The sequence below is a fragment of the Balaenoptera musculus genome, chromosome 1 (assembly GCF_009873245.2).
Source record: "Balaenoptera musculus isolate JJ_BM4_2016_0621 chromosome 1, mBalMus1.pri.v3, whole genome shotgun sequence".
NCBI lineage: Eukaryota > Metazoa > Chordata > Mammalia > Artiodactyla > Balaenopteridae > Balaenoptera > Balaenoptera musculus.
Window position 1 is genome coordinate 16771004 of NC_045785.1, and position 16651 is coordinate 16787654.

General features: G+C 45.3%; 1 protein-coding gene across 1 annotated transcript in view; it reads left to right on the forward strand.

The window, feature by feature from the left end:
• The window catches only part of LDLRAD2 (low density lipoprotein receptor class A domain containing 2), a 42207-nt gene that overhangs the window by 19266 nt on the left and 6290 nt on the right, over positions 1–16651 (forward strand). The window contains exons 2-3 of the mRNA XM_036828737.1: positions 13128–13265; positions 15506–15925. Coding sequence (XP_036684632.1) covers positions 13128–13265; positions 15506–15925 — 558 coding nt within the window. The remainder of the gene's footprint in view (positions 1–13127; positions 13266–15505; positions 15926–16651) is intronic.

A 16651-nucleotide genomic window follows, 5' to 3' on the forward strand; every position in this document is an offset into this window, starting at 1 on the left:
TCTGGTGCTCTGTTCTTATTGACATTTTTCTGATGGGGTGAGTTTCCCCATTCAAGATCCCTTGAGATTATGTTGACCTCATCCAGGCTAACTGAGGGATCACATGGCTTTCTTTCGTTCCATGGGAAACCGGACCATAGCTTTTTTTCTCATGATAGTTGTAGTTGGGCTAATAGGAGTATTTTAGTTATTGTAAAATGTCCATGCTCTGTATCCAATCATGGTTTGATCCAAACGGGGTGTTTATCACCTTGGCAATCAGGTAGTGAAGCCAACCTATTAGGTTTTGGTCAGTCTATTTACAGGACAACTGGGAACATTGTGTCAGATAATTAGGATGGTTATAGTGAAGCTATTGAGAGTTGTCAATGTAAATGTTTTTCTATTCTGAAAGAGATACCAGAAGACTCTTGTATCTGTACTCTTATTCCCCCATAATCTTTAAGTTTAATGTGTTTAAACTTGATTTCAGTGTTGTCAAACCCAAGTTCCTGTGCCCCAAGCACAGTAAGGCCAAACAAACTGAAACATTGGATTGGAGCAGAGAAAGGTTTATTGTAAAGGCCAAGCAAGGAAAACGGGTGGCTTGTGCTCAAGAACCCCAAACTCCCTGATGGTTTTGGGGGAAGAGTTTTTAAAGGCAAAATTTAGGGTGAGGGCTGCGGAGTGTGTGACTTTTTTCTGATTGGTTGGTGGTGAGGTAACAGGATGGTATTCCAGGGATCTTGTGCTCAGCCAGAAGTTACTATCCTCCACCAGGGTGGGAGCCTGAGCTCCTACAGAAGAACTCAAAGATATATTGTTATGTCTACCCCTTGAGGAGGAACCAGGCCCCTGCTTTATCACTGCATTAATGTTTCTTGACTGCTCCTCCTTTGTTTCTGCATTTCCTCCCTTCCCTTTGAAATCTTACAAACTAGAAACAAAGCTTTTATACCTGGGAGGGCCCCACAGTGTTTCAATAGGGTCATTTTGTTTGTAGCTCTAGGGTGTCAGGATAGTTGTTTATTATGTAATTTAGACTACTTATTCTATCGGAACACTGTTCAATCTTCCATTTATTTCACACCTAGTCTGGATTTAGGTTTTCCTTAGTAGTTCATTAAACTTTTTACCATTCCTGCTGATTTCCTTCTTATTGACCTAGACCTGTTTCCTTACTGTAAAGTTTGTTCCCCGGTTTGATTCTGTGATTAGGGAGTTCCATAGGCACTAATAAGTGTCTCTATGTCTGATATTGTGGATTTAGCATCTCCGCAAATCCCAGTCCTGAAAAAGTATCCTCCAAAGACATTTCTTTTTCCTTTGTGCCTCAGTCATGGCTTTGACATAGTCTATCTACCAGATTTAGCCTTTGCTAGTTCTTCCAGATTGTTTTCTGTTGTCAAGTGACATAGAAAAGGTTGGCAGATTTGACAATGTTTTAGCATGTGCTATTTTAGGAATACCTCTCTCCCTTGAACATTTAATTGATGAGTTTGTGCCCAAATCTCCATTTGTTTGGGGAACACACATCTAGCTAATATTTTGTCAATTAATTATTTTCGATGTTAGAGTTCCAGTTAATTTATCTACTTCCGATTATAACCTGCTTTTTGAGTTTTACATTTCTGGGTGCTGAGATATGGTCTCCTAATATGTAAGATTGTCAAACCTAATGTATATTCTCTGATATTGGTGTTCTCCATACTGGTTATCTGTTTATTAGACAATTATTTGTTTTCCACTTTGGGTACTAAGTTATCAGGCCATTGGCTACTGCCTGTGGATCAGAATTCAAGATAACTTCAGGATGTCCTTTCTGTAAGCTCCGACTTATTGGCAATTGTACTGATTTTAATTCATCGTGTTGGGCTTTGTCCCTCCACCTACCAGTTTCCCCTGTTGATGAAAAATTAATCAGTCGATCTAAGAAAGAAATGGAAAATTTTATTTGAGCCAATTTAAGGATTATAACTGGAGAAAAGTATCTCAGAAAGTTCTGAGAACTGTCCTACTCATTAGGAATCAAGACAGAGTTATATAAGTTTTTTGAGTAGAGGGCTGTACATCAAATGACTTACTATTGACAGTTTATATAATCTAGACCTTCATCGTGGTGGGTCATATGACCCCTTATAAGATCAAGAGGAATGTTATCTTTTAAGGAGTTGTCTTGTTGATGCTAGGAGAATGTTGCTGTTTATGGTTGAGCAGGTATTCCTGCCATTGGGGGAGGTTTGGTGATGCATAATGCACATACACAATCCACAATGAGGGGGGAGAGGATGCCAAAGGGCAGAGAAGATTTTTTTGTTTAAATTTTTCTTGTCTTGCCATAAAATGTGAATTTTATTCCATACCCCTGCGGTTGAATGTAGGACTGCTGCTTTCCATTTGACCCCTTCTGGTCTAAGTGAGGCACTGCCATCCTTGAACCATCACATCACCGGCACAGCCCCAGTGCCAGCTCAGACCAGGAGGAAGCTGCTGTCTCCAGGGTGGTGGGGTGGTGGTTGAGATGTTCCCTGCCCTCTGCTCAAGGGCAAGTCTAACAAAAGCTGAGACACTGCCTCCTCAATGGAGGACCCTGCTTTGTCCTTTCCCTTATATACAATTTCCATTTTAAGTGCGTAGGACTTTGTGCTACCCGCTTTGTTTGATCAGGACTGAGTCTAGCTCATGCTGAGATGAGTAACCTGGTTCTTATGTAACCAGTGTTTTTTTTTTTCTGTTGGATTTGTTTTCTGTATCAGAAAATGTCTTTGTCGTGGTGATCACTTTCTAAAGTAAAAAAATATTGACTCGCTATGTTTTATACCTAAAGCTATCATAATATTGTAAGTCAATTATACTTCAATAAAAAAGGGGGTGGGGGAGAAAAGAATGTATTTGTCCAGTAAGCTGAAATAGTACTATGCCTGATTCTCAAAGTCTAACTTAGAGTGACCAGTCGTCATGTCCATGAGTCACTGAAATCTGTTTTCTCTAGTAATATAGGTGCTTGGAGTATTGATGTCATACTGCCCTTTTTAGTTCATCTAAGGATGTCTGTTGTCTGATCCCTGTGGAAAGTCTTGGGCTTTTCTTCCCCTAGAGATCTGATATATTGTAAAAGGCTATCTAAGATGGGGACTTCCCTGGTGATGCAGTGGTTAAGAATCCGCCTGCCAATGCAGGGGAGATCCCACATGCCGTGGAGCAACCAAGCAACTAGAGAAAGCCTGCACGCAGCAACGAAGACCTTTTTGGCAGCGTTGGGTCTTCGTTACTGTCGGCGGGCTTTTTCTATTTACGGCAAGCAGGGGTTACTTTTCATTGCGGTGCGCAGGCTTCTCATTGCAGTGGCTTCTTTTGTTGCGGAGCACCGGCTCTAGGCTTGCAGGCTTCAGTAGTTGCAGCATGCGGGCTCAGTAGTTGCTGTGCATGGGCTCAGTAGCTGTGGCTTGTGGGTTCCAGAGAGCAGGCTCAGAAGTTGTGGCGAACGGGCTTAGTTGCTCCGCAGCATGTGGGATCTTCCTGGACCAGGGATCAAACCTGTGTCCCCTGCATTGGCAGGTGGATTCTTAACCACCAGGGAAGTCCCTACTGACGAGATTTTACCTAAAATTTTAATGAAGATAATCCCTTTTATAATTTTATGGTGGGCAACTGTTCATTCTTTTAATTCTAAACATTTTTTAAAAATTATTATTTATTTATTTATTTTGGCTGTGTTGGGTCTTCGTTTCTGTGCGAGGGCTTCCTCTAGTTGCGGCAAGTGGGGACCACTCTTCATCGCGGTGTGCGGGCCTCTCACTATCGTGGCCTCTCTTGTTGCGGAGCACAGGCTCCAGATGCGCAGGCTCAGTAGTTGTGGCTCACGGGCCCAGTTGCTCCACGGCATGTGGGATCTTCCCAGAGCAGGGCTCGAACCCGTGTCCCCTGCATTAGCAGGCAGATTCTCAACCACTGCGCCACAAGGGAAGCCCAACATTTTTTGATTTTATCTGTTCAAGTTATTATGAACAAGTTATGTTTTCTATCTGTCCCTCTATGATATGTATGTAATAATGTGTATGAGAATTTAACATTCTCAAATCCTTGCAAGTACTAGGCCATTTGTACATCCCTGGGATAGTTTCTGAAATGTCTATTGTTTTCCTTGCCAAGTAAATGCAAATTGGGCTTAGTGATCTTGGGATCTGGAGATATTAGTATTACAAAAAAAGATATTACTAGTATTTATGGTAGACATTATTTTCTTGGATATGTAGAGATATTTTCTGGGATTTCTTTTTTTTAAATAAGTATTTATTTATTTGGCTGTGTCAGGTCTTAGCTGAGGCATGAGGGATCTTTCGTTGTGATGTGCAGACTTCTCTCTAGTTGTGGCGCATGGGCTCTAGAGTATGAGCTCAGGGCGTGAGGGATCAGTAGTTGTGGCGTGGGCTTAGTTGCCCTGCAGCATGTAGGATCTTAGTTCCCTGACCAGGGATCAAACTCACGTCCCATGCATTGGAACGGGGATTCTTAACCACTGGACCACCAGGGAAGTCCCTGGGATTTCTAATGTGTTAGATAAGAGCTCACAATACTTTTTGTACATCTTGTTTTATTTTGCACATTATATTTTACTTTTATCTTTGTTTCTGTTGTCAATCTTCATTTTTCTTCCAGCCAGTCTGATGACTTGTAAGGGCTTAGGTTCACCTAATGATGCCTTCTTTCTCTAACTCAGTAAAAATGACTGTGATCTCATTATTTCATCCTCGACCTTTGTATTGTAGGATATTAACAACCTTTGCGAATATCTGGATAGTGGAAAGGGAAGAACTATCTCCCCACATGACTAAATGTTGACAAACCTTGCTTAAGATTGTCGTCATGGAGCACTTCCCTGGTGGTCTAGTGGTTAAGACTCCACGCTTCCAATGCAGGGGGCACGAGTTTGATCCCTGGTCAGGGAAGTTCCACATGCATGTTATCATGGAAAGAGCATGGATTTGGAAGTCAGAAGGACACAGAGTCCAAACTCTGGCTCTGCCCATTTTGGCTGTGAAATGAATCTTAGCACCATGCTTGGCCTGTGTGGAAACTGGGTCAACTGTGACCAGAAAGGTGGGCACTGTCTCAGATTGCCGGGCAAAACTACAAAGGTGGGCTTTCCCAAGCCTTCTCAACTTTGTGCACACTTCTCCTTCTGCTTGGAACACTGTTGATCCTCTCCTCATCCACCTAGGTCTATCCACACTTCATCTTTCAGCTCAGACAATTCCTCCTCTGGGAAGCCAGACTGCTTCCCCACTTCCTAGTTATATTTAACACCCCTGTGCCTCACCTTCTTCATCTGTAAAATGGGGATGATAATGCTACCTTCTTCATGGCACTATTGTGAAGAGTAAATGGGCCAGTACATGACAAAAGTCCTTGGTAAATAGAGAGCACTCAATAAATTATGAATAACTTATCATTAATAATAATGTTAATTATTATTATTTATTCATTTTATTAAAACTCGTTAGTTTTAGTATTCTCCATATTCTCTGCTCCAGAGCAGGCTGTGTTCCCTCTTCTTTGTTTCCATGGCCCTGTCTCTTACAATGCTGAAGCGTACTTCTGTTTTTTGTGTCTACTAGGCTCTGAGCTGCTTAAGGGCAGAGGTGTGTCCTTTACCTCTTTAACTCAGCTCCTAGTATAGCACCAGGTACTTTTGGACTCAAGGTCAAAGTGAGATGATATACTAGGAAGAGAATGGGGTCTGGAGCCCCTTGAAAATGGGCACCTAACTTTGCCTCCCATTTCTGGGGCTACTTTGAACAAGGCCCCTAATCTCGCTGGATTTGGCTTCCTAATCTATAAAAGGAGATGATTATACCTGTCTCAGGGCCTTTCTGGAGTGAAAGTATTCAAAGCACCAGACTTGGAACTGGCATCAATGAATAGTTATTTACTAGTAGCTTATCAAACTGTAAGTTGCATAGAGAATTTGGCAGATGAGATGTGACAGCCTTGATCTAGGAATGTCAGCCCATATCCAGGACTCAAGGAAGGTCTGAGGGGAGAGAGCCTTTGGAGATGATCCAGTCTGGCTGACTCATTGTACACAATAAGGGCGCATTGATTGGTGGGGACAATGGTCCTTCTCTAGAGTTACCTGAACATGTAGTGAAGTGACCAAAGCCTCAGTCTCAAGATGCTGAGTACTTGGTTGCTTGGTGAGCTGCCACCATCCCCAGCCCCTAAGCTGAATGGCGTACTGCAGCCTCCCAGGGGCAGTTTCTAGGGTACGCAAGTTTCCTCATCCTCGTCTTGGTATTGACTGCCCCCTAGTGGACATTTTCTCCAGAACCATGAGTACCAGCTAAATACCCAAGAAGGGTTGGGCACTGTCCAAGCTATTTGGTCCTCCTCTTCGCTCTCTATGCTCACTCCTGTGGCTCTCTTGCGCCATCTTGTGGCTTTACATATTATCCATGTGCTGACTACTCCCAAAATCGTATGCCCGGTCTGCACTTCGCCCCTCAATTCCAGACTTGGAGATCCAACCTCCGCTTGTTCTCTCCACTGGAATGGCAAATGGGCATCTCAATCTGAACGTGTCCAGAACAGAACTCCTCATCCATCCTCCCCCAACCCTCCTCCTCTCACAGTTCTTCCCCTCCCACTTATGGCAACTCCATCCTTCCAGATGCTCAGGTTAAATCCCAGGGTACCCTCCTTGACTCATCTCTTTTCTTCACACTCCAAGTCCAATCTGTCAACAAATCCTATTGGCTGTACCTTCAAAGTATGTTCGTTCAGAATCTCACTACTTCTTGCTATCGCAATCCTGGTCCAGGCCACCATCATTTCTTTCTTTCTATCTATCTATCTTTCTTTCTTTCACTGCACCACGTGGCATGCGGGATCTTAGTTCCCCAACCAGGGATTGAACCCGTGCCCCCTGCAGTGGAAGCCCAGATTCTTAATCACTGGACCGCCAGGGAAGTCCCCAGGCCACCATCATTTCTAGACTTATTATTAAAATAGTCTCCTATCTGGTCCTGCTGCATCTGGCCTTGCCCAGTGGTTCTCATCTCAGAGAAAAAGCCAAAGTTCTTACAATGACCTTTAGGGACCTACATGGTCTGACTTATCTCCTATCACTCTCCCCTTTGCTGCATTCACTCCACGCTGCTGTTGCTTGTGCCAGGCATGCTCTTGCCTCAGGGCCTTTGCACTTGCTATTCTCCCTGCCTAGTATATTCTTCAAAGAACTGCATGGCTGGCTCTCTCACTCCTTCAGATCTTTACTTAAAAGACCCTTCTCTGTGAGGCCTTCCCAAGCTATCCTATCAAAATTTCAACATCTCTCTGACATTTCACATCTCCTGGCCTTGCTTTATGTTTTTTCTTCTTAATATTTATCACTATTCAATACATCATACATTTTACCCATTTATCCTTCTCTGGAATGTAAGTTCCACAAGGGTAGAGTTTTTGTTTATTTTGTTCCCTGAAGTATCTCCAATGCCTCACACAGAGGTCAGTGGTATTTGAAAAATGAATTTACATCTTTCTTTTAATTTAAGCTTCCCAACAATTCAGTAGGATACTTTAGTATTGTCTCCAATTTGTAGATGAGAAAACTGAGGCACAGAGAGGTTAAGTCACTTGCTTAAGGGTTACACAGCTAGGAAATGGGACCCGGGGGAATACTGTACCCCCCTTACCTACCAACCTTATTTATTATCATTATCTGCACTCAGATTTCTCACCAGTTAAATGAGGCTCATAAGAGTGTCCTCTTTGTAGGTTCATTGTGACGATTATGTGTGATAAAGCATGTGACAAGCTTACAGCCAGTGACTGGAGTGTTGCAAACACTTAAGAAGTGGTTGCTAGGGATTTGCTGGTGGCGCAGTCATTAAGAATCCGCCTGCCAATGCAGGGGACACGGGTTCGAGCCCTGGTCCGGGAAGATCCCACATGCCAAGGAGCAACTAAGCCCGTGCGCCACAACTACTGAGCCTGTGCTCTAGAGCCTGTGAGCCACAACTACTGAGCCCACGTGCCACAACTACTGAAGCCCACGCATTTAGAGCCTGTGCTCCGCAATGAAGAGTAGCGCCCGCTTGCAGCAACTAGAGAAAGCCTGCACGCAGCAAAGACCGAACACAGCCAAAGGTAAAAAAAAAAAAAAAAAAAAAGAAGTGGTTGCTAGAAATATGAAAAGGTTGACATGGAGTTCATGAAAGGTAGGGATGTTTCAGGCACAGAGCCTGGTCAAGGGGCCGGGAAGATACTATTATTGCATTTAACACAGTTTCTGCATGGAAACTCCTCTACATCCTTCAGAGCCCAAGTCAGAAATGCCTTTCTCTGGGAAGCACTTCCTGACTTCCCAGGGTACCTCATGTTCCTGTTAAGATTGGGATTTATTTAATGGCTGTTTTTTTGTTTGTTTGTCTATTTATTTATTTGTTTAATCTGAAGCTGCTACCAGGCTATGAGCTCCCTGAGGGCCAGGTTATTTGGGTCCTGAAGCATAGACACTTTGAGGGCCCTCTTTAAAAATATGAAATTATAAACACAAAAAATTTTGAAAGTGAATATTTATTCAGGATGAGAAAAAAATCCCAGCAATATATATTTTTAAAATCTACATGAAGTTTTTAATTCAAAGATACATCAGTTGTGAATTCCCTGGCTGTCCAGTGGTTAGGACTCCACACTTGCACTGCAGGGGGCATGGGTTTGGTCCCTGGTCAGGGAACTAAGATCCCACATGCCAGGTGGCACAGCCAAAACAGACAAACAAAGAAAAGATACATCAGTTTGTTCTCTAGTCCTTTTAAGAAACCAACAAAAGGTACTTTGACCGGTTTAGTTTGACTGTGAAAAGCAACACCACTTTTGTGTAGTGAAAGAAAAATAAAACTTAAATTTGGCTCATTGGTCCCATACTTCATCTACCAGTGTATTTGCTGTTATTTACAAATAGAAATGTCTATTTAGTTCTATGTATTAATCTGAATAACAGATGCATATTATAATATTTGAGGCAGATGGTAAACTTTCTTATAGGTCTTATCATGGGGCAAACACTATTTTACAAAGTATAATAATGTTTCATTTTTTAAAGTTGAGGTAAAGAACTTGAGCAACAAAATAGCGAAGCTTCATGGGCAGTGAAATGTAACCTCATGCTCTGATTATGCTCTCTGCCTTTCCATTAGGCCAGGGTAGCTTTCCACCTGCTACAGTGGAAAACAGGAACTGCTATAAAGCCTGAAAATAAGATGTTCTAAACCCAAATCCCAGAGCGTTTTAGTAGGATGAGCATCTTTGAGAAAAGTACTAATTGCCCAACTACTCCTTCAAAACAGCTCCAGAGAAAAGCTCTGCTTTCTGAGAAGACTTATTCCATTCCATTCCGTTCCATTCACACCTTTTGCTAACTAGGGTGAAGAGCTTTAGACCAAACAGCACTTTTATTAATACTATTTTTCTCTCAAAGCACGTTCTTCATGCTGACATTTCCAGTGTCAGGAAGCACAAATACTCTTACATTCAAAAGTTTTTGTTTTTATTTTTCTAAAATTTATTTTATTGAAGTATAGTTGATTTACAATGTTGTGTTAATTTTGTTGTACAGCAAAGTGATTCAGTTATATATATATATATATATATATATATATGTATATACATACATATATATATTCTTCTTCATACTCTTTTCCATTATGGCTTATTACAGGATATTGAATATAGTTCTCTGTGTTATACAGTAGGATCTTGTTGTTTAGCGATTCTATATGTAATAGTTTGCAGCTGCTAACCCCAAACTCCCACTCCATCCTTCCTCCCTCCCCCTTGGCAACCACAAGTCTGTTCTCTATGTCTGTGAGTCTGCTTCTGTTTTGGAGATAAGTTCATTTGTGCCATATTCTGGATTTCACATGTAAGTGATACCATATGGTATTTGTCTTTCTCCTTCTGACTTACTTCACTTAGTAGGATGATCTCTAGGTCCATGCATGTTGCTGCAAATAGCATTATTTCACTCTTTTTTATGGCTGAGTAGTATTCCATTTGTATATATACCACATCTTCTTTATCCATTCATCTGTTGATGGACACTTAAGTTGCTTCCATGTCCAACAACTTTTAAAGTTTAAAAAACGGACAGGAACTTCCCTGGTGGTGCAGTGGTTAAGAATCTGCCTGCCAATGCAGGGGACACAGTTTCGAGCCCTGGTCCGGGAAGATCCCACATGTCGCGGAGCAACTAAGCCCATGTGCCACAACCACTGCGTCTGTGCTCTAGAGCCCGTGAGCCACAACTACTGAGCCCACGAGCCACAACTACTGAGCCCATGTGCTGCAACTACTGAAGCCTGCACGCCTAGAGCCCGTGCTCCGCAACAAAGAGAAGCCACTGCAATGAGAAGTCCATTCACCACAACAAAGAGTAGTGCCCCCTCTCTGCAACTAGAGAAAGCCCGCATGCAGCAGCAAAGACACAACGCAGCCAAAAATAAATAAAAAGAAAAACAAAAAAACTGACAAATACCATGAACAATATAAATTTAAAATAATAGCACGTTTTTATTAAAATACTGCTTAAACCTCTTCTATGATAATTTTTCCTTACTTTTTTTGGCTGCACACCCTTTTATGATTTCTGTGACAACACTATATGATATTTTCTATAAAAGGACTAGAAAGATAAGTCAGTCTTTCCTTTAGCATGATTGACCAAAATTAGTTTTTTATTAGTGATCATTTAGACTTTTTTTCTTGAGCTTTGCAATTCGTTATTAGTAAGATTATTTATTCTCTTAAGGACTGTTAAACTTGGGATAACCTCTATCAAATTTCTTACATATGCGAGCTTTAAGATTTGAAAGGATTTTCCATAGACTGGCTTCTGGCTTCATATGTTTCAAACCTTATTTCTCCTCCAATACCCTCACACCAACGAGGCCAGGCATAATAAATGATCTCTGATTCTGCAACTTCATATCACAACATATCACAACATAGAGGGCATGAGGAGGATTACTGGGAGGCATTCTGGGGCATTTATTAGAAATAATAGAACTATACCTGGAAGGAGCTAGGACCCCATAATTATATCCCCCCCAAACCCAAACCCAAAGCCACCTCCCCTTAGCCAGATTTCAAAAATGCCCGTGACCATCTGAAGAGAGGTGCAATGGAGGAGATCGGGGTGGAAAGAGACAGTGATCTGAATTGACTGTGGTTGAAATATCTTAATTTTGTAAATTTTATAAAAATATATAATCTCATGCAAGTAATATGTCCTGATGTGTAAGCTTCACAAGTTTCTTTCTTTCTTTTTTAAAATGAAATCAAGTTTATTTAGAGAGATACACGTTCCATAGGCAGAATGTGGTCCATCTCAGAAGGGAGAGCGGCCAGCTTCAAGAGTTTCATGATAAATCCACTCCTGCCAGAGGAGTCCCCCAAGGCCTAGCCTTGGACATCACACACAGTGGGGTATCAAGTTTTCATCAAATGTCAGGTCTAGAAAGAAGAGCATTAGACAGCAGCAGGGCCAGTGGTTTTAACCTTCTCATACAGTCTTCAGACTCTGAGGTGGTGTCTCAAAGTCTGAAGTGGGGACTTCTTGAAACATAGATGACCTCTGTTTAAGTAATAATGATGACATTAAGGGTCATCATCCAGCCTGACATGCATTGCGCACTTTACTATGTGACAGACACTGTTCTAAGTAAGTAACTTGATACCCCACTTGTATCAAGTTACTTACCCTTTACAATATACCTACAAAGTTGGAACTATCATTATTCCAATTTACAGATAAGGAAACTGAGACTTGAAAAGTTTCAGCTTTATATATTAAGGTTCCATGTAGAATGCCTTTGTAAAAAAATGGTTCTACTAATTACAGATTTTGAAAAAGGCTGAAATGGCCCAAGCCCTTCCTTTTATACATGGGGAAGTAAAACCCAGAAAAAAGGGAGGTCATTCGCTCAACGTTACACATTCGTTCTTTTTCTTTTTTAAAAAAATTTCTTTATTTAATTTGTTTATTTTTGGCTGTGTTGGGTCTTCGTTGCAGTGCGCCTGCTTCTCACTGCAGTGGCTTCTCTTGCTGCAGAGCACGGGCTCTAGGCGCGTGGGTTTCAGTAGTTGTGGCACATGGGCTCTAGTTGTGGCTCGCGGGCTCTAGAGCGCAGGCTCAGTAGCTGTGGCACACGGGCTTAGTTGCTCGGCAGCATGTGGGATCTTCCCGGACCAGGGCTCGAACCCGTGTCCCCTGCAATGGCAGGTGGATTCTTAACCACTGCACCATCAGGGAAGTCCCCACACATTCGTTCTTACTTCCTGGATGCCTGCTCTGTGCCAGGCACTGTTCTATGACCTAGGGCTTCAGAGAACAACAAGACACTCACAGAACACAATTTTAGTGGGTGGGGGGCGGTCAATGGACAATACCTACAAGATAGATATAAATAAGCAAAGCAATTCCAGTGAGTGCTGAGATAAATTCGCGGACATAGGACTGAGTGACAGGGAGGGAGAACACTAATTCAGACTGAGAAGTGGTCAGGGAAATGTGGTCTGAGCAGGTGACATGTGAGCTCGAAATCTGAATGACCCAGAGAAGCCAGCCATGGACCTCCATGGGAGAGGAGCACCCCAGGTGGAGGAACGGTGAGGGCAAAGGCCCTGAGGCAGGAATACTTTGTCTGTAAAATAGAGCAAACTCCTGGGCCAGTGCTCATTCACCACTTGCTGCCTCTCTAGGCCCTCAGAGAGGCCCTTTGATGTCCTGGGCCTCCCTTAAGCTCAGCCCTAAAATGCCAACTTCTCCAGGAAGGCAGCAGCTCTCTGAGGCTGTGGGTCCCCCTCCCAGAAGCCCTGTGGCTGAACCAGATCTGAGTTTCCTGGTTCCTGTCTGGCAGGGGAAGAGCAGACATCCTCCCCGCCTTCTCTCCCCAGGCTCCAGCCCCAGTCCCAAATCTCCATGGCAACCCTAGACACAATCCTGATCTGAAGAAGGATTTGGAACAGGGAGCACAAACATCACTGAAGAGACCAGAGGAGCTAGCGAAATTGCCTCCCTTGCTCCCTGTGTCCTGCCAATCCCTCCACTGGCCTAACCAGGCCCCTATACCCCAGTCTCCCCAAAGACCCCACACTGAAGATTCGGCAGGTCTTCCCCATCGCTGGGCACAGGAGGGCTTGGACGGAAGCCTGTCCTCTGCAGCTGCCCCAAAGGCTGCTCCTGCTGGGGGCAACCTCCCTGACTGCGTCTGCGCTGCACACAGGTGAGTACGAGGTAGCTTGGCTGGGGCAGGCAGGAGATTCAGGTCCCACCACCCTTTGAGATTGTGTTTCCTCAATCAGCACTCACCCTGATGAGCTGGGATCCCTTGAGTTGGGGGGCACTGGGAAACCCTGTGCCTGGTCTTGGCTGGCACCCTCAAGTCCACCCCCACCCCTCTGGGTGGCTGGAGCTCCAAGTCACCCAGAAGCAGGTGTCTGGGGGTGGGTGGGGCAGTCTGGCACCGGGAAACACTGTGGGCTTCGGAGTCAGATGGCCCTGCGTTCACATACACACCCTCGACATTACTGTTCCCACTGTCTAAGACTTGGTTTCTTCAGCAGTAAAATGGAAAGAATAATAGGCCCTTGCCCCTTAAGGCAGGGGTCCCCGACCCCCAGGGCCAGTCCGCGTCCTGTTAGGAACCGGGCCTCAAAGCAGGAGGTGAGTGGTGGGCAAGCGAGCGAAGCTTCATCTGCCGTTCCCCATTGCTCCCCATCGCTCTCCGTCGCTCCCCATCGTTCCCCGTCACTCCCCGTCACTCCCCGTCGTTCCCGTCGTTCCCTGTTGCTAGCATTACCACCTGAACCATCCCCACCCCGGCGACCCCCGTCTGTGGAAAAATTATTTTCCACAAGACCAGTCCCTGGTGCCAAAACGGCTGGGGACCGCTGCCTTAAGGGACTATTATTATTGTGCATATAAGGTGAGATAAACCATGCAAGACACATAGACAGTGCCCAGCTCATAGAAGGTGCTTTTTCACCCACTCTCTAAACCTCCGCCTGTCCCGTGTGCCTCCAGGGCAGGTTCTGGCTTTAGTAGGTCTGCACAGATATGAGAAGATGCTCCCACATCCTGAGCCCTAACGGAGAATTTCTCCCCCGAAGACCCACATCCCGGCTTGTCCTCAAGCACCGCTGGTGCCCCTACCATGCGCCAGAAAAGCCACGTCCTGTTCTCTCTCTATCCTTACAAAAATCAGATGGTTTGAGTACTTACACATTATCTCATTAATCCTCACAACAACCCTGTACCAGTGAGGATGTTTCGGGCTGTAGGTAACAGTTACCAGACTAAACAGAGCTTAAACCATAAGGACATTTATTATTTCACTTAAGAAGAGAGGCCATAGGTGAGTCCAGAAATGGTTAATTCAGCAGCTCAACCATGTCAGGGCTCCTCCATAATTCTCATGACCTCATCCTTGCAAGATGTCTGCTGCAGCTCTGGGCATCTTATCCTCCCTCAGTCAATAGCTTTCAAAAGCAGGAAGAAAAAGAGGCTCCTCATCACACAGCTCTCCCTCCTTTTTTTCTCTTTTTTTTTAAAATCAGGGAGGAAAATTTTCCCCAGGAACCCTCAGCAAACCTCTCCTTAAATCTCATTGGCCAGAATCAGTTCACAGGCCAATCCCTAAACCTGGCAAATAGAATTAGGATTACAAGGCTTGGTTTATTAGGCCAAAGACCAGGGGGCCTCTCTGATAATTGAGGGGAATTAAGTTTCTCTTAGCAAGGAGAAACAGGGAATGCCTGTTGGCTGGGCAGGTGCCCAACTGTGTCTCCCCCATCCTTGTATTTTTTGGCTGCACTGCGAGGGTTGTGGGATCTTAGTTTCCCGAACAGGAATCCAACGTGGGCCCTCCACAGTGAGAGTGCGGGGTCCTAACCACTGGAGGGAAGGCCAGGAAATCTCCTCCCCGATCCTTGAATAACACTTCCGTAATGCTCCTTAAATGCCAGGCACTATCCTAAGCACTGAACCCATACATGTCCACAATCCTTTAGTTTCCACTACAAAATATGAAAAGCTCTGACAACCAAAATTTGTTCTTAGCTAACTAACTGGCAACACCTGACCTGAACTGACAGGAGGCTGTTTACAGTCTGTATTTGTCCTACTTAGGGTAAATGTTCTGTGCAATTGCTCTAGAAAATGTGTTTGATCGTGGAGGGCTGTGGCAGACTCCATTTGGGGCTGCAACATATTGTATATCTTTCTAAAATCTGAAAAATTCTGAAACACATCCTAGGGTTTTTGAATACGAGATTGAGGGCTTGAATTACATTTTTTAACCCTCACAAAAATTCTGACATTGTTCAATCATCCCCATTTTCCCGACAAGAAGACTGAGGCTCAGAGCGGCTGAGTGACTCACTCGGGGGTCACACAGCGGGCAGAGGGCAGGGCCAGGCTTGGAACGGGACCGCGTGGCTCCAGGGTCCGTGCTTTTCGCCGCAGCCGACCTGGTGGACCTGTGCGGCCGGACGTGGCAGGGGGACGGGCTGCTGCTGCGCTCGCACTCCGCGTCGCGCCGCTTCTACTTCGTGGCCCCAGACACCGACTGCAGGCTCTGGATGCTGGCGGCGGCCCCCGGCGACAGGATCCGCTTCCAGTTTCGCTTCTTCCTGGTCTACAGCCTGACCCCGGCGGCGCCCAACGCCTCCTCCCCGGCGCCGGAGGACCCCTGCGCCCCTGGGTCCTACCTGCAGTTCTACGAGGGCCCGCCGGGGGCGCCACGGCCTCTGGGGGCCCGGCTCTGCGGCCTGACCATCTCTGGGCCGGTGGCGTCATCCGGGGACTTCCTGGGCCTGCGTCTGGTCACCAGAGGCCGCCAGCCCCGCGTGGACTTCGTGGGCGAAGTCTCCTCTTTCCGGTTGGGTGGGTGCGGGCTGGTCCTGAGAGAGGGCAGGGGCTGGGGCCTGGCGGCAGGGTCGGGGGCTTCAGTAAGGGGCGGTCCAGACCCAAAGAGCCAACCCCATAAACCTGACTTCCATGGATGCACGGACCAGCCCCTCACCTGTTCACACACAGCTCCCACTCCCACACGATTCCCACACACTTACACACCTCACAGTCCAGCACCCACCCCCCTCACACACACTGTACCTGTGCACAACTCACACCTCGTACACACACCTGGCACACCCACCTGCACCACACACACTGAAACACCCAACCCACAGGCCTGGCGTACTGAACACTCTCTCCCACACACAGTTCACTTCATGCACACCTCATCGTACACAATACCACTTTGCACACTGCCATGCAACTCACACACTCTCACGTTCACACACTGGCTTCTCTGTCCTGGGTCCACCCGATTGCAGAGGGGCCGAGAGTTGGGACTCTGGTGACTGTAAGTGACAGAAACCCACTTAGGCAAGAAAAGGGAACTGAAATTAATAATAATCCCTCGTTGAGCATTGCCTTTGGTCCTTCGCATACCAGATCTCATCTGTTCTCACAGCAGCTCTGCTGGGCCAGTGCTCCTACACTCGTATTTTTTGATGGGAAACAGGCTTGGAGAGGTTGAGTGAAGTGCCACAGGACTCCCAGCTCACAGGTGGAGGAGCTGGGCTTTAACTGCTGGAGTTTGTCCTC